A 24,819-nucleotide genomic window follows, 5' to 3' on the forward strand; every position below is an offset into this window, starting at 1 on the left:
TCATTAGCCTCCATCTGTTCCATTCTAATTTTTAAAGAACTATTTTCTTCAGTGAACTTTTGAAACTCCATTTCCATTTGGCTAATTCTGCTTTTGAAAGCATTCTTCTCCTCATTGGCTTTTTGAACCTCTTTTCCCAATTGAGCTAGACTATTTTTAAAGGTGTTATTTTCTTCAGCATATTTTTAGGTCTCCTTTAGCAGGATGTTGACTCTCATTTCATGATTTTCTTGCGTCACTCTCATTTCTCTTCCTAATTTTTCCTCCACCTCTCTTACTTGATTTTCAAAATCTTTTTTGAGCTCTTCCATGGCCTGAGACCATGAATATTTATTTTGGATGTTTGGGATACAGAAGCCTTGACTTTTCTGCCTTTCCTTGATGGAAAGCATTGTTCTTCCTCATCCAAAAGGATGGGAGAAGATAGCTGCTCATCAAGAAAGTAACCTTCTATGGTCTTATTTTTTCCCCCCTTTTTGGGCATTTTCCCAACCAGTTACTTGACTTTTGGGTCCTTTGTCAAGAGTAGGATAAACTGAGGGTCTGTAAGATCTCATTTCCTCCAAGGTGGTACAATCAAGCATGTACACTGGTCTGGGAGCAAGTAGAAATTTTTGTGCCCAGAATCTGAGTAATAGAGTTTCCTCTTCACAACTACCTTGCCTCCAGTTCTGCCAAGACAGCACTGGGGGCTGAGATTCAGATAAGCTGGATGGGCAGGGACACCATTCAGTGTGAGATAAAGATCAGCTGTTGAAATCCCCCAGGAGTATTAGATGGGGACAGGGCCTCTACACAGGGCTGAGGTAAGAGTCAGCTGCTCAGTGTCCCCAGGGGTTTTAAGATCCAACAATGGATGCTGGTTGCTGTAGGGGCTGCTGTGGAAGCTGCTGCCACCTGCCCAATGTGGCTGGTGTGGCAACTGCCTGAGGCCAGAGCTATGGGAAGGCCCTTCTCCCTTCTTGGTCAGCTGAAAAAACCCTGTCACTGACCTTTGGTGCCTGTGGGTTGAGGGATCTGTGAACCGCTGCTACTGCAACTGAGAATTCTGCCCCTGAGGCCTGCTTGCATCCTTCTCTCAGAGCTGTGCCATGGCCAAGGGTGGGCTAGGCTCTGCTCTACATCCAGTGTGACAGATATTTCCTGTTGGCCTTCCAGGTCACCCTGGGCTGGAAATCTCTTCCACTCTGTTGTTCTGTGGCTTCTGCCACTCTAGAATTTGTCGAGAGTCTTTCTTTACAGGTATTTTATGGGCTGTGGGGGAAGAGCTAGTATATGTGTGTCTTTCTACTCCACCACCTTTGCCCCCCCCCAATTAATATTATTTTTAATAGAAAAAATAAAAGTGTATCAGTGAAAGAAACTAGGGAAAAACAGTTAAAACAGTATCTCAGTGTTTGAGAAATTCAAGAATGAAAATTAGTGATGAAAGGACACCCAATTTGATAAGAACTATGAGGAAAACCAGAAAGCATTCACCACAGAAAGCTCAAAATGCATATGCAATCTGAACATAAAGGATCAATTCATAAAAAGAGAGGAGCAAGATCATGTACCTTTAAACTATAGCTGAGGGGATTTGATCATGAAACCAAGAATTGATTCATTTTCCTTCATCATGCCATACTTATTTATAGATGCCTTAACTCTTTTCCTTAATCTGGAGGTCCCTTCTGTTATTGATATTTTTCCTATTGGCTTATCTGCTTATGCTCAAGGTCTTTGAGCTCTTCTTCTCCTAACATATTTGTTAACTTCAGGCTTTATTTCCCCCTATTCCTCACTTTTTGACTCCCTGCTCTTTGATGGCAGTTTCCCTGGGGGGCTGGATCTCAAACTTTTTCAACTTCCTTTCATGCTGGTCAATTCATTATTGATTTGACTACGTCTCTGCCCTGTGTGTGTTTATCTTTTGTTGTCAAAGAAGACCATGCCATCAGAGAAATAATGACATGACTTGCACTTGCTTTGTTTTGAGGGAGGGAGGACTGTGCAGGTCACCAGCCTCACTTCTCCTCCAGAGCCATCTGAATCCAGTGACCAGATATTCATCAGGATGACTGGAGATGACCCAGGAGGAGGCAATTGAGATTAAGTGGCTTGCCCAAGGTCACACAGCTAGTGAATGCCAAGTGTCTGAGGTGGGATTTGAACTTAGGTCCTCCTGACTCCTGCACTGGTGCTCTATCCACTGCACCACCTAGCTATCCCTAAGTCTCTACCCTAAGTGACTTCTTAATGACAGAACTGGACCCAGACGAATGCTAAGCTCTTTTCTCAGGCTTAGTGGAAAGCCACAGAGGCCACACATATGAGTCCTCCCCTGGTTTTTTCTGTTCCTTAGTTCTCTGACTGAGCTCTGTTATGGCACAGACTGTTAACATGCCTTGCTGCCTTTATGCTCTTCATGAAAGGCCGAGCAGATTTCTGTCATTTGAATTTTCACAGCACTGCAAGAAGGCATGGGGCAGAGGGTAGGGGGAGAGGAGTGTTAGTGGCATGTAGACTTGAATCCTGCTGCCTTGCTGCTTTGAGCATAGTTGGTGGAGTGGAGGTGGTATTTTAGGAGCATGTTGGAGTTTAGGGATTAGTCTTTAGGGCCATTAATCAAGTTTTTACCTTGTATGTATACTTAGTGTCTTAGACTGTAGAGAAAGCTAAAACAGTATTATCTCTGAAACATAACATCTAATTTGCAGAAGTTTGAGGTACTAAAGGTACTAAAGATAGAAAATCTCTAATCCTCCATCTTGTTGCTTATATCACCCAGCAGTCTCTCTCATAGGCTTTTCAAAGACTTAAATATATATTTAACAAATTTTTAGCTTAGTAAGATCTACTATACCTGGTCTTCCCAGAAGTAACTTTTCAAGGAACACAGATTACCTCTGTGCCAGAGATTTTTGTAGGCTAGTACAATGTAGACCTGGTATAGAAGAAGCAAAAAGAACTTGCAATAATGCATTTTTTACATTAGCAGGAAGAGTCCTTGTAACATCTTCCTAATTTACAATTTTCTTCCATCAATTCCTCCAACTCCATATTATGATTTCAGCAACCTCACCCTACCTCCAAACTATTTTATATTCTAATTTTTAAGTGTTAGCCTGCATATAATGCTCTCCTTAGCAAGCAGAAACTTTTATGACTTATCTTTAGTTCAGAGCTTGGAGATGAAAGACAGAGAGAGAGAGAGAGAGACAGAGACAGACACAGAGACAGACACAGAGACACAGAGACATATAGAGAGAAAATGAAAATGTATGTGTCTGTATCTAATGAATTCAGTTCTGAATATGTTGAGTTTAAGATTTGTACAGGGTATTTTATTCTACTGTGCGATACATGCATATCATGTATAGACATTTACAAAGCAAGTATGAGGTAACCTTGGATGGAAAGACACTATCAGTTGGACCAAGAGATGTTTCCTGCTGAAAGTGATGCTCTGAAGAAAACCAGGTATTCCAAGAGGTAGAGGTAACAATGGAGATCATCCCAGGCATGGGGGACAGACACTATAAAGGCATGGGAATGGGATGAATTCTTTATAAGATTTCATTTACAAAACAAACAGTTTATAGGATTTTAAAACAAAAAAAAAAGATATTAAAAGAAAAACTACTTTAGCATCCTTTTGCCAACTCTTCACCCCTATCTTGTTCCATTGAAATTCCAATTAAATGCATGGAAACTTGAGTTGACTTTGTTTCTGTGTGATGAGGAAGATGTGCCCTCCTTTATTCCCACCAACTTCCAAACAAACATAAATTCTGACTGCTATTCCACACGATGACTAAGAATTATAATTCTCCTGAAGAAATCTCCAACACAATTTCTTTTAGAAATTATGGTACACAAATTTCATTCACAAAGCTAAAATTGCCATTATAACTTAGTAGAAATTTTAAGTAGTTGTCCCATTAGCTGTATTAAGTTCTTATTATGCCAAGGGATTTAAAAAGAAAGAATTCTTACTAGTAGCCATGTTTGCAAGTTGGTTTGGTGACATTATGTTGTTCATAGCTAAGGATTTTGCTTTTCATAAAGTTGCTTGCGCAAATAAAGAAATTAAATTTAATAATATTATACTTTTTATGGAAAAACTTTAAATGGAATTGTGACAAGAGAAAATAAAATAAGAGTAAGCTCTATATTGAAGTTCTGGATATGTATTTCTTATCAGTCTTCATTGCTAGATCACCATCCATTTTATATCCCCTAAATTTGCTGTTATCTAAAGGTCTGGTCTAACATGTCTTGTCATGTAATGACATGTATTGTCTTCCCTTTCTTTTCATCCTTTCCCTTTTCTTTTCCTCCCATTTAACTATTATATCTGTGTAGACTACTTATAGTATGAAGCACTTGCCAACAGATTCTAAGATCTGTGATGATGATGATGGCTACTACTACTACAATATCCCATTTAGTATAAGGATGAACCTAGATTTTAAAAGGTTATTCCATAGAGTACAATATCTGGAAGGTCTTACACTGAACCAGAATGATCTCGCATAAGATTCCAGAAAACAACTTTCTTTTGAAAACTGTAGCTTAAATAAATCCTACAAAACATCACACCAGGAGGTTAGCCAATAAGTTATGATTATGAATTTTTTGGCCCAAAATCATGAATAATCATCTACTAAGGCAAAGCAAGTTTGCAATATGAAGTGAATCATGCAATTTAGAGCTTTTAGAGATTTCTAGCTCCACTCTTTTTTGTTTTAGAGATAGGAGAACTGAGGCCCAGAAATCTTATGAAGTATTAAAAAACATCCCATAATTTTAATAGTTGAAGCATTCAAGAAGCTAGATTCTCCATTCCTTAAAGGCATTACATTTTGGTTTGGGGTAGGAGAAGTGGTATGGGTGTGTGTTTTTGTGGATACAAAGTGCGTGTGTGTGGTGATTTGGTTTTCAGGTTGTTCAAGCAAAGGATGAAAAAATAATGATAGGTAGGTTTCCTTGACATGGCATGGGCTGGCCTGCCCATCAAAAGCATTAAAAAAAACCCATCCATAAACATTTATGCAAAGTGCCTGTAGGCCTCTGCACATCCTTGGTAACCAGAATCATACTGAATCCATCCAACCAGATAAGATATTTGCTCGTGCCAAATATCCATGTCCTACAATTCTCTCTCACATTCCTTCAAGGCTTGACCATGCTATCGAGCATGGAAAAATAAGAACCAAAACCAAAAAGATTTTTTAGAAAGACACAGGAATGATGTATATTTACATTCTGTAGAGATTGTCTTTTGGATGAATATATGTATCCTCAAAATGAGGATCAGTGTTACATACATCTATAGTACTTCTCCTTTCACATTAGGGGTAATAAAAGCATGTGACAAAGCATGTGATAAAGGCAATTTGAGTCAGATCTAAAAATCTGAGATAAAAATATCCCTCAGATAAATATGCTGAGAGGACTTGTACAAAAGTAGCTCAAAGACATAAGTAGCGACCAAAGATTGAGGTGTCTGCAAGGCATTACTATGTATCAGTTCATTTACATATGGTATTTTTGGGGGATTTGAAGATAAAGATGAGAAACTATAAATCACAGGACTGTTTGGGTGCCTTGAGAAGTTTATGGTTATTCCTGATACAACTATGGATTTTGAGTTTGTCACCTGAGACATAGATAATCACTGCTTGTTAGGAGGTCCTGAATTGACGTATTAAAAACTACAGGAGAAGAAAATAAGTGAGAAGATGAGAAGACATAATGACAAGATACTACAATAACCTCCAGAGAGAAGCTGATGGGAGATATTACCTGCTGCTTGAAAAAATGTCAGCAAAGTAGGAGCTGCTTTAGCACAGATATGTCAGAGAGCCGACAAAAGCCAAACAGGCTCTTTTAGCTCTGGAGAGTTAATTGGAGAGAAGCAAAATCTCTCAGTGGTTTGTCTGCAATGCTTTTTACTGGCATGTATGACTTGAGAACTCTTCACAACCCATAAAGAACAGACCTGTTTAGCTTGCCAGATTCCAGACACTAGAGGACTGCTCCTTCAATGAAGGTATATAATATTGAGGATTTACTAAAGGAGCTTAACAGTGCTTCGATGGCAGAAAAATGCCTTCACCTCACAGAAGAACATAGAGTTTCAGAAAAGGAGCAGGTGATGTGTGGTGCAGATTATTTTCTAAAAGAAACCACTGACATCCAGTCTGGAGTTCATTCCTGAGTTGCTCTGGTCACATGAATTGCTCTACTTGTGTGCTTTGTACTGAATAAGTCTGGTCTCCTTCAAATCCTAGATAAAACTCCCTTTTTGAGTAGAAAAATGTTCTACTTCTGTAGAATATACATTAGACTTCTCTTTGTCATACTGTATAGCTTTCTCTACTTGTGTGCATCATTTCTAAGTTTCTATAACTATATATCCACTTCACTCTCTCAGACACTGTGCACTGGTATGAGAGTATGACCCAAGTTTGTGGATAAACAGCTATACTTTGGTTATTTCTGCTTGTCCCTTCTATTGAATAAATATTGTGACTATTCTTGCTTCTCCTTATTGCTTAGTAAATGTTTTATGTTTAAGTGACATTGTGACTGACTGTACATAGGAAGCATATAGGTGAGTTACAATGGTGAGTAGTAGGAGTGTAACCCCACCCGCAGGAAGGTTATCCCTGGTACCCTGAAAATGAATAGTAGTTACGTGGCCACCTTTCTGAGGATACCACCTTGAGCTGCTGGAATGAGCACTGAAGTGGAAAGCCTAGAGGAGAGAGTTGGGATCAGTATGGCATGTAGATAACACATATATACACCGAATTTAGTAGAAAGTACAAAATCAAAAGTGAAAATGCCCTGAGTTTGGGCAACTCTACTGCTGGAGTGATAAGATGAAGTGGGAAAAGACCATTAACATACCAGTACTAATCTAACTCAGAAAGCTGTTCACATCTTTTTAAGAATAATTAGCATTGCATGAAGGGAAAGAGACAGAGAGAATGGCAACCCTCACAGGACTGGGAGTGGTATTTGAATCATCTCCCACAATGGCCTTCATCCTGAATCCCAGAGGAGGAATATTCCTGAATAAGATTCTGGACATATCCAGAATCAGAAAGCCATACTTATTCCAAGCATACAGCTTCCTTCTTCATCTCTAGGTTTGCTTATGGATCAGTTGCTAAGGTCTCTGAGCCCTCCGCCTCTCAGACTAAGACTAAGCAAGCCATCAGACCATATTAAGGAAGGGTCACCCTTCTTAGCCTGAAAGATTTATGCGGTAGTCACCACCATGGTGTTAGTCATGATCCAGACCCCTTGTTTGAGTCAGTTAAGTAGCCAGAAGAAGATAAATCTCAATGTACATCACTCTCTGCCATTTGACTTACATTAGAGAACAACTTAGGACATACAGATTCAAGAATAGGCCAGAATATTAGCAGTATACTTGAGGTATTTGACAGAATTGGAAATGTAGGGTATATTCCAGCTTCTGAGAGGTTCTTTGTTCTTTGATTTACCTTGTTCTGAGAACATCCAGGCAAGGTGGCAGATATTTGTCAAACAGAATGGTCAGGTTAGCTCTTTCAGATTGTATATCCCTTTTGTCAATCCAGCTGCTCACTGGAGGATTCCAACCCAGGTCTGTGGGGTTTATGTACAGTATTCCTGATGGCATAAGAAAGAGAAGTCTTATATGTGTTTGTGTTTGTATGTGTTCATGAGTGTGCATGTGTGTATTTATTCTATAGAAGTGGAACATTGTTTCTTCACACAAGAGATTTTTATCTAGGATATGAAGGAGACCAAATTTACTCAGCACAAAGCCATAGCTTGAGGTTGACGAAGGGCCTGATGCTAAGAAAGCCTTTAGGAATCTCTCATATTTGGATGGAGAATAAACAAATCATTTCTCCCCATTCTACTGTCAGAAACAAGGAGAGCTGAGAAATTTCATATCTGGAGGCCAAGGAGGCTAAAATTCACTAATCTCAGATGCGAATATCTCCACTAATATTTTCTAATAAAATTGTAATGCTACTTTATATTTCATGATAGGGTGTCCATGAACTAGCTACAAACTACTTTACAGGCACCTGCCTTCATATTTTTAATGACCTTTGGGGGCAACTTCATTCCTCAATCACAGTTATCTCAGAATATTATATGCTGGACACATGTATTGGTTCAAGAACGTATTCTGCTTGTCTCGTATCTGAATATTGAAATCTTATGACCAAAGGACAAAACAGATAATTCTCTTGTAGTTAGTATTATCCAGTATTTTGTACTTTAAACTGAAAAATAATCAAACTGAATCCAGATTTAGGCAGAAAGCTAGGCAAGATCTGGGTTTTTCTGGTCTTGTTAACACCCAATCCTTTTATTAACTCGCCAGGAACCAACAAAAGCATGTGTGAAAGTTGGAGAAATCATTCTCCGACTTGGTATTTCCATTTATCAGAGATATACCTGCTCTGGAGACGGTAGCAGGGGTGGCTGTGTGCAAGTGGTTAACTTCAAACAGGAGCCTCATAGTTGGATTCAAGGAGATTCTTTCATTGCTTGCCAGAGTCAGAACCTGGAAACAAAAGTGTGGAGTTCAAAGGTTGCTAAGGAGGCTTTCTATCCCAGATTTCACTCTTGAAGGAGGAGATTTGGAATGATGGCCATTCTCAAGTACATTCATGCTGCTAAGGCTCAGGTTGAAAGTCTGATTCCTACCGAGTCTAGTTAGGTTCATAACACAAACTATTACTTGGGTTTTTCATTCAAGATTCAGTCCTAGCAAATGATATTTAAAATGGCATTTATAAATTATTTAACAAAAGAAGAGAATCAGAACTATTTCCAAACTGGTATTCTGTGAAATTTTTTACTCATTTACTACTTTGTACTACTTACTCCTATGGCTTCTTCTCTTTTTCTCCTTATCAATAACAAGATATTTAGGAGAAGCCTGTTTCAGCCCCATCATCCATTCTCCTGGATTCTAGCCTATCCATATTCTACTCCAACACTGTTCATCCATTCCATTATGTCTCCTGGAATTTCTGATCCAAAGTCAACAAAATCCCCTTCATCTTCCATCCTCTCCTCTTGCATTCTTTCAGTTGATCAACTCTTATTGAGACTTGGCTCCCCTCTAATGACACTACAATACCTGTTTTCCTCTCCAGCACTAGTTGTACCTTTTCTCATTTACCCAACACTTTAGTACTGAAGGGATAGTTAGAGGCAGCAAGGTGGTACAATGGGTGGAGCACTGGACTTGTAGTCACAAAGATCTGACTTCAGATCTACCCTCAGAAACTTCCTAGCTGTGTAACACTGGGCAAGTCACTTAACTTCTGTCTCAGTTTCTTCATATGTAAAATGGGGATAATAACATTTAATTTCTAAGGTTATTGTGAATATAAAATGAGAGAATACATATTTGCAGTTTGCAAATCTTAAAGCAATATAGAAATGCTGGCAATACTGATAGCTATATTAATAACAATATCTGACAATAATAATAACTAATAGCTTTTGCTCTGTACTCTTTACCTCTTTCATTCTATAGCCTATTCTTCTTTGAAACATACTCAATCAAAATTTTCTGCTCAGTCCAAATTTACCCTTACCAACCTATTCTCCTTTCTTCTTTTTTGACTTTAAATGTTTCTTTATTTTTAGTTTTCAACATTCATTTCCACAAAATTTTGAGTTCCAAATTTTCTCCCCATCTCTCCCCTTCCCTACCCCAAAACACCTTGCATTCTGATTACCCCTTCTCCCAATCTGCCCTCCCTTCTATCATACCCCTCCCTTCCCTTATCCCCATCTTCTCTCTTTTCTTGTAGGGCAAGATAAATTTCTATACCCCATTACTTGTATTATTTCCCAGTTGTATGCAAAAACAATTCTCAACACTCATTACTAAAACTTTGAGTACTAACATCTCTCCCTTCCTTTCCAACTTCTCTCCCTTCCCCTATTCTCCTTTCTTAAGGAGCTCAGAACCTGGCTAATAGTTGTCTTACCACCAACTCTTTTGTTTTTACTAACTATTTTCAACATCCACTTAGATGCTTCCACCTACTCCTTATTCTCCCAAGTTCTCAGCCTTGACCAAATTCTTCCTTCTACCTAGCTATATATATATATAGATTGCAATGTTACCTATAAATGTTTCATTTCCTTAATTAGATACTTGGATATTCCTCCTTCTGATCATAACCTTCTATCATTTCAACTTTCTCTATACCTAAAGCCCCCTAAACCTATTCATCAGCCTTCATCAAAAACTCCAGTCCCTCTAACCCTACCATTTTCTCAGTGCATCACCTCTACTCTCAGTTCATTTTCCTCCCTCTCTAACACCAACCAAAGAGTTAGCCATTTAGAGGATACCCTGTTCTCTCCTCTAAGATCCCTTGACAGCAGTACAAACATTGCTCATCCTTTGGCCAAACCTCAGCTCTGAATTATTTCCACCATCCTCCTTTTCCCCTGCTACTCATACACTCCCAAATGCAGTTGAAAGAAGTCTTATAACCAAACAGTGTGATACAGTACAAATTCAGGTTATCCAATTTCAGTAGGGCCTTCATTACTACTGAAAGGCTGTCCTTTTCCTCTTCTCTAATTGATTTCCTATCTCATTCCCCCCAAAAGCTATACCAAACCTCCTCTTTCCTTTTCAGCCTTCCAAAACTCCTATTTTCCCTCTCTCAGCTAAAGATTCCCTCTTACTTCACTGAGAAATCTGAGACCATTTGATGTAAGTTCCCTCTTGTCCCATTTTTTTTTTTTTACTAATTTTTTGAATAAACACATATTTATCTTCTCTCTTTCCTACTATCCTGTTCAGGAAAAAAAAAAACAAAACCCTTCCCTCCTCAGGTACTTTTTACTTCTGTCAAAGTGACCATTATTCTTTTAGGCTCTGAGGTTCTTAACTTTATCTTGGATTCTTATTCCCCCTTGCTCCACATATCTGATCAGTTGTCAAATCTTGACCTTTCTACTTTCATATAATCTCTTACATTGGAACCACTTCTCTCCTATCAGCTTAATTTAGACACTCGTTATCTCTCATCTAGATTATTGCCACAATTACCTAATTGGTCTCCCTCCCTCAACTCTCACCACTTCAGTCCAACATACACACTACTACCAAACAAATTTTTCTTAAATGCAGAACTCAGTGTGTGCTTGCTTTACTTTATCAATTCCATTGGCTTTCTATTACTTCTGGGATCAAATATAAATTCCTCTGTTTGGCTTTTAAAGCTCTTCACAACTTGTATGTTTGGAGACTCATTACATATTACTCCATGCCTTAATCTACCATCTGGTCAAACTGGCCTTCCTTCTGTTCCTCACATATAACACTCCTATGTGCCATATTTCCAGTGGTATTCTCATATCTAGAATGTACTCTTTTCTTACCTGTCCCTCACAGAGTATCTTTTTTTTTTTTTTAAGATACAATTTAAGTACCACCTTCAACATTAAACCTTTCCTTATCCTTCCAGCTGCTAGTGGTCACCCTATAATATTACTTGTATTTAACTTCTTTGTTTGTATTTGTACTTGCTAACTTTATATTTTATTATAAATTGAATATAACATTTTCTATATACTTGTCTCCCCCATTTGAAGGTAAGCTCGTTGGAAGTAGGCATTATTTTAATCAATTAATCAATCAATATCTATTAAGCACCTACTATGAGCTGGCCTGTGCTAAACACTGGGGATTTAAAAAGAGAGAAAAAAAATAGTCTCTGCTCTCCAGAAGTGCACAGTCAAATGAGGGCAACAACAAACAGAAATATGCAAACAAACTTTATACAGGATAAATGGGAAATAATGAATAGAGGGAAGGGACTAAAATGAAAAGGACTGGGAAAGGATTCCCATAGAAAATGGGGTTTGAATTGAGACTTAAAAGGAATCCAGGAAAGCCAAGAGGCTGATATGAGGAAGAGCATTCCAAACATGAGGGATAGTCAGAAAAAAATGTCAAGCACTGAGAGATAAGAATATCTTGTTCAAGGAACAACAAGGAGGCCAGTGTCACTGGATCAAAGAGTATATGATTTAAATTCTACCTCAGACATTTAGTAGCTTTGGGACCCTGGGTAAGTCACTTACCTTCTATAAAATGGGGATAATAATAGTACCTACTTTGCAGGGTTGTTGTGATGACCAAATATACCTTGAGAAATAATACATGTTTAGATATATCTACCTTGTTTACTGTGAAGGGGACAACACTTATTTTGAAGCATATGTTCTGGTATTAAAACAAAATAAACCCCATCACATTATAGCTACAAGTAATGAATACAAATAGGCATAGTTATTTCCAGATATACATCTCATTCAAAGCAAGGGATAGTTCCCATGAAACATGGAAAGACTTGTATGAACTCATAAAAAGTAAAATAAGCAGAACCAGGAAAATAATTTATACAATGAGAACATTTAAAAACAATTCTGAAATACTTGAGATCTATGATTAATACAATGATCAATCATGATTCAAGTGAACTGATGATGAAGTATACTACCTGAGCATTCTAACTGAGAGGTGATGGACTCAGGGTGCAGAAAGAAACATATCTTTGGAAAATGGCCAGTGGGGAAATTTGTTTTACTTTACTATGAGTATTTGTTGTATGGGTTTAGTTGCTTTTGTTTTTTTTTAACATGTATAGAAGAAGGTGGGAGAGAAAGCTTTTGTTAGTTGAAAAACTGAAATTCAATTAAAAATAAAAATATCAATTTTAGTTGGTCTCTTAGGGATGACTCAGATTTTTTTTTTTTGGTCCTGAATTATACCTTGTTATCATCCATGACAGTGTTCAAAGATTCAATCCACATTGGATCAATGTCACCATCCAATAAAATCCACTTAGGCCCATCATGTGTTATATTGGCAAGTTCACGTAAGATGGATGAGAAAAGTCCTAAGAGAAATGAATCATGAGTAAATGAACCAATCTACATTTATTAAGCACCTGCTATGTATCAGACACTATGCAATACACTGGAGAAACAAAGATAAATGCAATAGTTTCTACTGTTATGGAGCTTACATTCTCTTCAGAGAGGCAACATGTATATCTTGAAGTATACTATATTTATATATGTATATGCATGTATGCATGTGTATTATATGTGTATACATATGTATGTATGTATATATGAATGGGGTATATGGTATGTTCAGGGAAGGCTAGTACTTTTGGTGTGAAGGCTGCTAAGCCCTTTTTAGGGATGCTCATCCATGTTTGGTGTCCACCTGATGCACCCAGCTCTCACCTGTGGCTCCAAGAAGCTGTAGCATGTGCAGTGGCCACACCCAGTAAACCATTTCAGCAGATAACTTAAACCAGGTTAGGAGTAATCAAGAGGTCTTAAACCCTTCAGTGAGTTAGGAGGTGTCTACTCCAAGCATGTGAAGATTTCCCCCAACCCGTAGAATGGGTGGATAAGAACAGTTTGTTCCAATGGCCATAAAGGCAGATAAAGCAGGTACCATGGAGTACTTAGAGTTTGGTTAGACTTCAAAGACACCAAAGTCATTCACTGCATCCTGAGCCATTACCAGTTGTCTTGACTTTATCTTTCAACTGGGCTTTGATGACTCTGGAAGAGAGATTGAGGCTGACAACTTAGCACAACTCTGCCTCACTTAAATCCAATTTATACATGAATTCAAAGACATCACCTATGCCATTTTACTATTTTTACCTATCTCAAAGTCCGGTGGCAACAGGCATATAACAAAAGCAGCAGGTGCAGATACACTGGGAGCTGTAGTCAACCCTGCAAACAGGCAGCCCAGGCTATAGGGTCATCTTCTCATGAACAGGAACTGCAGTGGGATTCAGCATTCCACTGGTGTCTGAGCAGATTTTTAAGGATTGCACTGCTCACCTCCTAGTGTGAAAAAGGAGCTTCAAAAGGTGCCTTAAAATTGTCTGTTTTACCTAACCCTGGCCTGCTTACTATAGCAGGTGGGGATCCCACCATGCAGTTGAAACATACACAAAAAATCATACAAAAATTTCCACAAAGATGATTTCACTCAACATTGGTACATGGAATGTCAACATGCTCATGGACAACATGAAATGCAGTAGACCTGAAAGATGAACAACTCTTGTTGCAAGAGAATTCAGCAGGTATCGCATCCAAGTAGTAGCCTTGAGTGAAACAAGGCTGGCAGATGAAGGCAAGCTTACTGAAGTTGGAGCTAGATACATGTTTTTCTGGAATGGTCACAGTGAAGGGTAACACCATGAAGCTGGTGTAGGTTTTGTAATCAAAAGTAATCTAATCAACAAGTTTGTATATCAACCAAAAGGAGTGAATAACAGGCTCATGACAATGTAATTGCCACTGGTAGGAAAGCACCACACCCTCATCATTAGTGTGTATGCTCCCACCACGATGAACCCTGATGATGTCAAAGAAAAGTTTTATGAAGACCTGGAGACTCTTATCATCAATGTGCTGAAAGACAACAAGATTGTAATTCTGGATGACTTTAATGTGAGAGTAGGCACAGACTACCAAACGTATCAAGGAGTTGTTGGGCAAAATAGAGTCAGAAACAGCAATAGCAATGATCTATTAGTACTACTGAAGATTTGTGCATCTGATGACCTTCTCATTACCAACACTGTGTTCCATTTACCTAAATGTGAGAAAATTTTGTGAATGCATCTTTGTAGGAAACATTGACATTTAATAGACTATGTTACTATAAGATAAAAAGACAGACAGGATGTGAGAGTGATGAAGGCAGTGTGTGGTACAGAGTGCTGGACTCATCATAGACATCTTTTCCAACCTAAATATTCAAATTCAACAAAAGCAGTAGTCTCAAGGCAAGATGACTACCAGAAAACTTAATGTCAACAGATTAGAGTGCTTCTGTAGGTGGGAAGTTTGTTGCTAACTGGGAGAGAAAGTTGAGCCAACACACAGTTGGCAATAGTAGAACAGAAAAGGAGCAGGCAGTTTTCAGAGATTTGGTGTACAGCACTGCATATACTCATGTAGGTCAGAACTTTAACAAAAATCAAGATGGCTTGACAAAAATGATAGAGAAATTCAGAAGCTGCTAAATGAAAAACAGCAACTCCACAAGTTTTACTAGCCAGATAGTTCAACTGTCTCTAAGAAGGCAGTATTTAAGTCCATCAAAAGTAAAGTATAGGCAAAGTTTAGAGAGATGCAGAATTCTTGACTCAGTAAGAACACAGACAATATTAGTTTTATACTGATATTAATAATCCAAAGTGTTTTTATGATGCCCTGAAGGCTATTTCGGTTTAAAGACCTATGGGGCACCTCAAGTACTCAGCACTGATGGAGCCATATTGATTAATGATAAAGACATGATCCTGGAGTGATGGGTTGAATACTTCTATAGTGGGTCTGTTACAGTGGTCTGTTGGCCAGCATTAATCAATACTTAAGTCACTAACTGAATACCTCAGGTTGAAGTCATTCTCTCTCTAGCTGAATCTCCATCTGAAGAAGTTTGGAATGCCATTGGGCTCCTCTTGTATGATAAAGCACCTGGTGCTGATTCTATCCCAGCTGAGATTTACAAGGCAGGGGGTCCATTTCAAACAAAAATTGACTGAAATTTTCTAAGTTATATGTGGCAAGAGGAGATTATCTCTAAGAAGTTCAATGACCCCTCCATTTTTTATCAAATGGTTGTCCTTCCATCAAAAAGAAGAGACACAGGAAATCTCTTAATTAGTCATTGCTGGCAAGATTCTTGCCAGAGTCCTTCTTAATAGTCTCATCCTTCATCTGGAAGATGGTCATCTACCTGAGAGTCAATGTGGCTTCAGAAAGGGCTGAGGAATGGTCAATGTGGTGTTTACTACCTGACAGCTCCAGGAGAAATGCCAGGAGCACAACAGAGGGATTCTATAAAGCATTCATCATTCTGACCAGTGTCTTTGATACTGTCAGTTGTGAGGGCTTATGGAAAATTATCGCAAAATTTGATTGCCCAGAGAAGTTCATCAGTATTGTATATTAGTTTCATGACAGCATGCTTTCCTGGTTTCTGGAAAATGGACAATGCTCTCACACTTTCTCAACCACCAGTGGAGTGAAGGAAGGCTATATGCTTGCTCCTGTTCTTTTTGGCATGATGTTTTCCACAATGTCATCAGAAGCCTTCAATGCAGATGAAAAACAGCATCAAGGTCAGCTACTACACTGATGGTAAATTATTTAACTTGAAAAGGCTACAAGCCATGACTAAAGTGAAGGAAGAATTGATACTTAACTTTTGGATTAATTCTCTGCCTCTTGTTCTAATTTTAGGCTGATAACACCAAAATTCTCCCTCAATCAGCACTGTACCACCGATATATGGAACCATCAGTTACAGAAAATGGAGAAATTTAGAATGCTGTGTATAAGTTCATTTACCTTGGCAGTATATATTCCAGTAATGAACACATAGATAAGGTTGCTGCACACGTTGCCAGAGTAAGCTCAGTGTTTTGGAGGCTCCAAAGGAAGGTATGAGAAAGAAGAGGCATTAGGCTGTCTACCAAACTGAAGGTCTACAAAGTTGCTGTGCTGACCTCATTGTTGCATGCCTGTGAAACCCAGACAGCATACCAGTGCCATGACAGGAAATGGAAGTTCTTCCATTTGAACTGTCTTAGGAAAATTCTGAAGATCACTTGGCAAGATAAGGTACTGGCCACTGAGATTCTTTCTCAAACTGAACTGCCAAGCATTCAAACTCTACTGCAGAGAGCACGGTTCTGATAGGCTGACTATTTTACAGAGAACTCACACGAGACAAGCGCTTACATGGAGGTCAGAGGAAGTGAAGCAAGGATGCTCTCAAGATCTCTCTGAAGGATTTTATAATAGATCATGATATAGAAGACACTAGCATAGGACTGCCCAGCATCAAAGAAGGCACTGTTCCCTATGAGCAAAGCAGAGTTGTAGTAGCTTGAAAGAAATGAGATTGTGCAAATTTAGAGACCTCTCCCAATGTTCATATGGACTGTTTGTACTCGACCTGTGGTAGAGTCTTTCATGCTTATATTGGTCTGATCAACCACAGTTGTACACATTGTAACTTGACTCCAATATAACGATGTCATTTGGTCTTCTTCAAGAACAAAGGACAACAAAAACGTATGTATATATAAATTCCTAGGTCACTTTTTTTTTTTAGATGGGTGGCATTAACAGCTGAGGGGATAAAGAAAGATGCCATGTACAAGATGGAACTTTAGTTGAGTTTTGAAAGAAACTTCTTAGAGGCAGAGGTGAGAAGGAATGAATTCTAGGCATTAGGGACAGCCAGTATAAAGGAAGGAAAGGAGATGGAGTGTTGTGAGTAACGATCAGGAAGAGGCCAGTTTGGCTGGACTGTTGAATGCAAGAAGGGGAAAATAGGTTAGGGTCAAATTTTAAAAAGCAAACATCTCAGTTCCCAATTCCCTCACTCCTGATTGATGCTCTGTGTGTGTGTGTGTGTGTGTGTGTGTGTGTGTGTGTGTGTGTACTTTTCCAAATGACTGGCAATGGTTTTCTCTATCCTCAATTGGAGGATTGAGATAAATATGGATAAAGCTCCAGGAATTCTCTCTGCTATACCATTTGCAAGATTGTAGGTTTCATTATCTCTCAGTACAAAATATGTGTGAGTGTGTGTGTGTGTGTGTGTCTGTGTGTGTCTGTGTGTGCATATAAAGCTATATAGTGGGGGGGGAGGTAAAGTGTGTGTACATGCCGCATACACCTTCTCCTCCTATATAATGTTGATATTGTACCTGGATTTGCCACATGAAAATGGCCAAGATGCCACTTCTTTGTGCCTCTTTTCTATTTTTTTAAACTGGATATGCAATTTTATTGACCCAACAGCTTCCAGTAAGGAAGATTCTCTATTACTGAAGATATGAATCTTTTTTTTCCCATCTTAGAGTCTTAGAAAGTTACTTGGGAGAACTGAAGGGTTATATGATTTGCCCAGGATCACACAGCTGGCATATGCCAGTGGCAGGATTTGAACTAACTCTGACCCTGCGGCAAGCTATTTATGGACTATAACACACTGACCCATTTCTAACATCAAACATATAATATTGACTTTCCATATTACATAGGTACTGGAGGATAAATAAGTTCATTAGCTTCCAATGAAATTTGTAACACTGAGATGAGAGGATAAATAAAAAGTTGAGAGAAACACCCTGAGGTGCTACATTCTCCACAGAGGGAAACCTGTGTCAGTTCTTGAAAGCATGTTCATTAAATTCAATCAATCTGATTAAGGAAAAGCAAGGGATAACTTGATGGTACAGTGGATAGAATGCTAGACTCAGAGTCAGGAAGACCTGAGTTCAACTTTTGCCTCAGATACTTACTAGTTGTGGGAACCTGGGTAAGTTGCTTACCTTTTATCAGCCTCAGTTTCCTTATCCATGAAATGGGGTTAATAGTAGTGCCTACCTCACAGGACTGTTGTCATGACTAAATGAGATGACATATACAAAGAACTTTTCAAACCTAAATTCACTATATAAATGTGAGCTATTATTAGAAACTAGTGGGAGTGATTGACAGATGCTGAGAACATCAAACACAAAAGATAAGATTAATATACTTTCATGATCAATAACCTTCCTTTTTTTCCTTATAAAATCCAATTCAGCGAAGAACTTCTCCAAATGACTAACAATTGTTTTTCCTTGTTCTCAGTAAGAGAATTGAGATAAATAGGAATAAAGCTCCAGGAAATCTCTCTGTTAGACTTTTTGTAGGTGGAAGTTTTCAGCACTTCTCTGTAGAAAGCACTGTGGGAATGTATTCTATGTCAGTTTTGAGGCTTCTCAGTTATTAGCAGATTTCTAATCTGTGGGGCATGTAGTAGGAAGATGGACTATAGTTTGGAACTGTCAAACTCACGGTCTCAAAATTTTCAGTGCTGCTGAATCTGATTAAAATATATTTAAAAAGATAAATAAAAATATAAGATATATAATGTTAATTTGTGATTTTCTAAGTTATATAAATTCTACAGAGATCCTTTGCTATTTGAATTTGATATCACTGGACTACCCTTAACTTTTCCAGCACTTTTAACAGCATGCTTACTGCCCACCCCCTACCTGCCACAGATTCTCAGTTACATGGTGTGACCAAAGTAATAAGGCAACTACCTATTATGTATTCTTTATTTTCTCCAATTTCCTCTTCCACTCACCTTGAAGGCTTAAGAAGATTACATAGAAGGAGAGAAGGAACAAATATAATACAGCTTAAAGGAACAAATACAATTTGTTAAAAGTCCCCTTCCTGATCCTAATGGCTTATCTCTCCCTCTACAGGCCTCTTTGCCCTTTCATCAGGTCTGTCTTGTGTTTTTCTTTTCTGTAATCCATGCCAATTTTCCTAACTCTGATGAATGTAAAGGAAATGAATGCCGTCCTATAGAAGCTGAGTCACAAGATCATACTGTTTAAAGTAAGTATAGTGCTTTCTCTCTGGTCTCAGGTTTTTCTTACCATCCTTCCATTCTCGTGTGGCTGGGTTGATGATGCCAAATAGTTCATCATTGGTGACAGCTTTGGGGTTGAGGTCAGTCCAGACTGGTCGTCGTTTCATATTCTGGTATGTCTTATGCAAAGATCTCAGTACTTGGGACTTGCCTGTACCAGCATTCCCCACTACAAACACAGAGTGTCGCACAGCCAAGAGCTCTTCTAGCTGTACAACCTGAAATAACATTAGACTCAGGTAACCCATCAAGCAATCGGTAAGTATTTATTAAGCTTCATTTGTGCCCAATGCTGTGCTAGAGATGTAAATATAAAAGAGAGAAATCCTCCCCTCAAGGAGCTAATATTCTAGTGGGAGGGACAGAGAGAAGGGAGCGCAACTATTTCAGAGATACATAAATACAAGTTATATACAAAAAAATGCAAAGGAAAATCAGGAGGATGGGGGAATCAGGAGACACCTTTAAAAGGAGATGGCACTTGAGCTGAGCCTTGAAAGAAGGCATGGTTCTAAGTGGTGGAAAGTGAGAAGGAAAAAGCATCTTAAGTACAGGGAGCCCTATGCAAAGTCATGGAAAGCATCAGATGGAATGTTAGATATGAGAAAGATAGAGTAGGTTAGAGTAGAGTTGAAACACCAAACATAGCAGCTTCCATTTTATTCCAGAAGCAATGAGGAGCCTCTGAAAACTTATGAGCATAGTCAGACTTGTTTTTCAATTCGGCAGCTGTGTGTTGGATGAATTTGAGAAGGAAGAGACCAAGGCAGGGTGACCAACGAGGAAGATATTGCAATAGTACAGGTGAAAAATGATGAAGATTTGGCCTAGGGTAGTCATGATGTTTAAGGAGGTGGATGGGAGAGGTGTTTTAGAGATAGAGTTAAACTGACTGGGTATAGATGTAATTGAAAATGAGTCCAGAATGGTTCTGAGTTTATGAACCAGGATGATATGAAGTACGGCAGTACTGTTTGGGCTTGGATGTGTTGGGTGTGAGTTATCTATGAAATACTAGATGTCATTTTGACACTAGAGCTCAGTAAGGAGGTGAAGGTATATATAAAAATTTTGGATTTCCTCATAGAGATGATAGTTGAATCCATAAGAACCAATGAATGCAGTAAAAGAAGAGACAAGAGAGAGGAGACAAGAAGGAGAAGAAAAAGGCCACAGGAAAGCATTTGGGATGATAACCACAGATGGATAGGACATAGATAATGTTCCAGGAAAGGAGATTGAGAAGATTCATTTAGATAAGAAGAGAAACAAATAGATAAAGGTCATGAAAACTCAGGGCAAAGAAAGGAGCCAGAACAACAAAATGGTCAAAAGGGTCAAGTACAGCAGAGAAGTCAAAAAAGGTGAAGACTGAAAAAAGGCCATCAGATTTAGCAATGAAGAGATCTTTGGTGACCTTGGAGAGAGCGATGGGGACAGAAGTCAGATTGCAAATGATTGAGAAATAAGTAGAAGGTGAAAAGTGGAGGCAACCAGTACTGACAGATTTTCCTAATTATTTGATTGTGAAAGGAAGGTAAAAAATAGTATAACTGCTTGAGGGGATGGTCAGATGAATTTTTTTTTTTAAAGATAGGAAGATCTGTGCATGTTTGTAGACACAAATGAAGTCAATGGAATCAACAGATAAGGGAAGGATGATAAATTAGGTACAGAGAAGAGATTACTGAAATTGAAATTTTTCTTCAGAGGAGAAATGAGATGATTCAGAACTGAAGACATCAGCATGAATTTCAGGTAGAAAGCAGTTTGTCAATCAGAATTCATATCACTACTATACAACGCTCTGTCTTCTCACCTCTGCCTCTTGGACACTCTGGCTTCCTTTAAGACTCAGCTCAAATGCTACTTCTGCAGAAAGACTTTCCCTGTGCCTTAAGATTCTTGTGCCTTTTCCGTATACTGTATATTTCTTGTATGTAGCTAATTTTTATAAGCTAACACCCCCATTAGAATGTACATTCCTTCAGGGAAGGGATTGTTTTTCCTTTTCTTTATGTTCTCAGCATTAGTGCCTTATCTAAATAGTTGCAGGTGAATTTTTGCATAGGGTGTACCACCTCTCTTGGGCTTCCTATACTGGTGAAACTATACATATAGAAAAAAAGGGAAAAAAGAAATTGACATGATAATTTTGTTGTATATTTGAAAGGAAAGCAAGTTGTCCATAGCAGACTTGCAGTTTCATGTGCAATCATCTTTTATTACACTTTTTTATGGATAGGCTAGTTCTATTCTGTAAATTAAAAATGAAATAAATTTTTAAAAAGGATGAATATATGAGGTGAAAGGGAATGAGGAACACAGTATAGGGCCTAAATTTTGCACCTGAGAGACTGGAAGGATGATGGTGTCTTTCATAGAAATAGGGAAGCCCAGGAAAGGGGAAGGTTTGGGGGAAAAAGATAATGAGTTGAATGAATATGTTGAGTTTAGGTTGCATCTAAGGCTGCATATGCATATGTATGTGTATGTATACACATCTACACATATTAGTGTATTGTGTGTATATCTATATATGTATAGCTATATATATATACATATAGGCATATGTGTGCATATGTGTCCATATAACTTTGTGAGTCATCTGCAGAAATAATAGTTAAACCAATAAGGTTACCAAGAGAAATATTGTAGATGGAAAGGAGATGAGAGCCTGGAATAGAATCTCAGGAAACACCCATAGTCAAAAATCATGTTATGGTTGATAAACAAGCAAAAGCAATTGAGAAGGAACAGTTAGACAATGAGGAATTGCACCAAGTGAGAATAGTGTCATAAAAACCCAAAGAAGAGAAAGAATTCAAGAGAAGAGGATGGTCAATGCAGATAATTTGAGAAGCCCCATCAGTTTTGAGGATTGAGAAAAGACCATCAGAGCCGGCAACTTTGGAGAGAGAACAGCTCAGTTGAGGTAAAGAAAGAAAAGGGCAGCTAGGTGGCACAGTGGACAGGGTGCCAGGCCTGGTGTCAGGAAGACTCATCTTTACGTGTTCAAATCTGGCCCCAGACACTTACTAGCTGTGTGACTCTGGGCAAATCACTTAACCCTTTTTGTTCCAGTTTCCTCATCTCTAAAAGAAGCTGCAGAAGGAAAAGACAAATCACCCCAGAATCTTTGTCAAGAAAATCTAAATGGGGTCACAAAGAATATGCAAAGGTAGGGGAGATGGGTACTGAGGTTCCAATCTGCTGGAGAAAACAGCAGGGGATGGGATCAAGTAAATTTGTAGAAGAGTTGGCTGTGGCCATGAGACAAGCCTCCTCTTTGTCAGAGGAGGAGGAGGGAGTGAGAAATAATGTCAACTGGTTTTGAAACAATTATAAAGGAAAAAGAGAGAGCTCAATTTTAATAGCTTTAATTTTTTTTTAGTAAAGTAGGAAGCAAGGTTCTCAGCTGAGAGAGGAGAAGGGGAGGTGTGGAAAGTTGGATGAGGGAAGAGAAGGTTTCAAATAATTTTTGTCGGTAGTGAGGCAGGTAATCATTCAAGGAGAAAAAAATCCTGACACTACATAGAGTGAGGTTGGATACCTGGAATTTGTAATATATCCAAGTGTATTACAGTTGTGAGCCTTCCTCTTTCTTCTTTTAGCAGCTAGTGAATGAGAGAGAAAGTGGATGTTAGGAGTAATTCATGTTTTGATTGAGGTTTGGCAAGAGATGAGTGGTGATAGGACAATAAGAAAAGGGATTTCAGAGTTAGTTGAAATAGTTAACCATTGGTTTGAGATGGTAGAGGGAAGAAAGTGACATTTGCCTGAGAAAATACTGAAAAGTAGAGGAGAATGGAGAATTGCAATAGGAGGGGTGAAAGATATGGCGAGGAAGAATGATGGGAGGCTATGGTCAGACAGGGGAATGTCAGAGTTTCTAATTAGGAAAGTGCAAGACTTAGAGGGTAACAGTAAATTCTAGTATGTGACTATCCCTCTGTGTAGCAGAGATAAAATGAGAGGAGGTCATGACTTAATGGGGCTAAGACCAAGTTCCTCTACTCATTACCTTAAAACAATCATTTCCCCTTTCCAGACTTCAATTTCTTCTGGAAATGAGGGGATTTGGCTATATGATATTAAAGCTTTTTCTAGTCTCTAAAGTCATGCGTTACTATATCTTTTGAACCTTATTTTATCTAAATAATCTCTCAAGGAGATTATTTCTAATAGTGTCTAATATCCTTTCCTTTCTTTATTGAAATACTTTTATTTACCTTCATTTGCAAATATTTCCTCTCTCTTTTCCCACTCAAAAAAACCCCCACACTATTCCTTGTAACATAATAAAAAAGAAAAATTCATTCAGTAAAGCTAAACAACATGTCATCCATGTCTGACTGGATATGGGGCATTTTAACCCCATAACTCCCCACCTCTACCAAGAAGAGGAGGTAACTTTTCTTAAATCTTTATCATTAATCAAATATTTGCGTATCAGCTCGCTCTTAGTAAAAACCTATAAAAATTCATGAGCAAAAGAAATATTTCAGTAAAAGATAAATTCTGGGACAGAATTTATGAATTCTGAAATTATAAAGGGAGAGTAATGTCACTCACCTTGAGCACAAAGTTGTCCTCAGCCTGAAGTTTTAGCTCTAAAACTGCCTGTTTTACAAAACCTTCAAAGTCAAGATCTCTCTTTCTGGGAATGTCCAGGGCAGGGAATAGGTCTCCAATCAGGCCCATAAACACAGGCATGTCATCAGTTGTGATCTTGGGGATATTGAAGTCTCGGAGAGAACGCATTAGGACTTGGTCCTCAGGTCGGTCGGGGTCTCCTCTCTTCAGCGATCCAGCTACCACAAGCACAGACTTGATAGCTCGCAGACCCCAGTCGTAATGATCCTATGGAGATGAAAAGACAGGGTTACTCAGAGGTGTTGGGAGTAAATTTGATACCTTGGAACAGAGATCTTTGTTAAAGGGACTCAGCAGAGTCCTGGCAGTGAGGAAATGGCAAGGAGGTGGTGATGGTGGTAAGAACTGATTCAGTTTGGCATGTAATAGATACACTGACAGATGGGCTTTCAATAAATGTATCACTTGTGCCAGAAGAATGAGGTTATTGGAGAGATGACAATCATGCCATATGCTAGAGCTAATCTAAAATGGTTTTATACCGGGTCATGTGAGCAACAAGATGGAGGACTAGACATTTCCTCTGATCTCCACAACTTCTCAAGCCTCTACAAGACAGGAGTTATATGCCAAAGAGAGGTGACTTTAACTTATCTTTGCCTCCATGGTCTGGGACATCC

General features: G+C 38.6%; 1 protein-coding gene across 1 annotated transcript in view; it reads right to left on the bottom strand.

The window, feature by feature from the left end:
- Positions 1-24,819, bottom strand: part of DNAH9 (dynein axonemal heavy chain 9) — a 459,447-nt gene that overhangs the window by 246,587 nt on the left and 188,041 nt on the right. Inside the window, exons 31-35 of the mRNA XM_072645065.1 lie at positions 24,119-24,406; positions 19,551-19,761; positions 12,814-12,941; positions 8,455-8,563; positions 7,503-7,650 (exon numbers count right to left, since the gene is read on the bottom strand). Coding sequence (XP_072501166.1) covers positions 7,503-7,650; positions 8,455-8,563; positions 12,814-12,941; positions 19,551-19,761; positions 24,119-24,406 — 884 coding nt within the window. The remainder of the gene's footprint in view (positions 1-7,502; positions 7,651-8,454; positions 8,564-12,813; positions 12,942-19,550; positions 19,762-24,118; positions 24,407-24,819) is intronic.

Source organism: Notamacropus eugenii, chromosome 2 (genome assembly GCF_028372415.1).
Source record: "Notamacropus eugenii isolate mMacEug1 chromosome 2, mMacEug1.pri_v2, whole genome shotgun sequence".
Lineage (NCBI taxonomy): Eukaryota > Metazoa > Chordata > Mammalia > Diprotodontia > Macropodidae > Notamacropus > Notamacropus eugenii.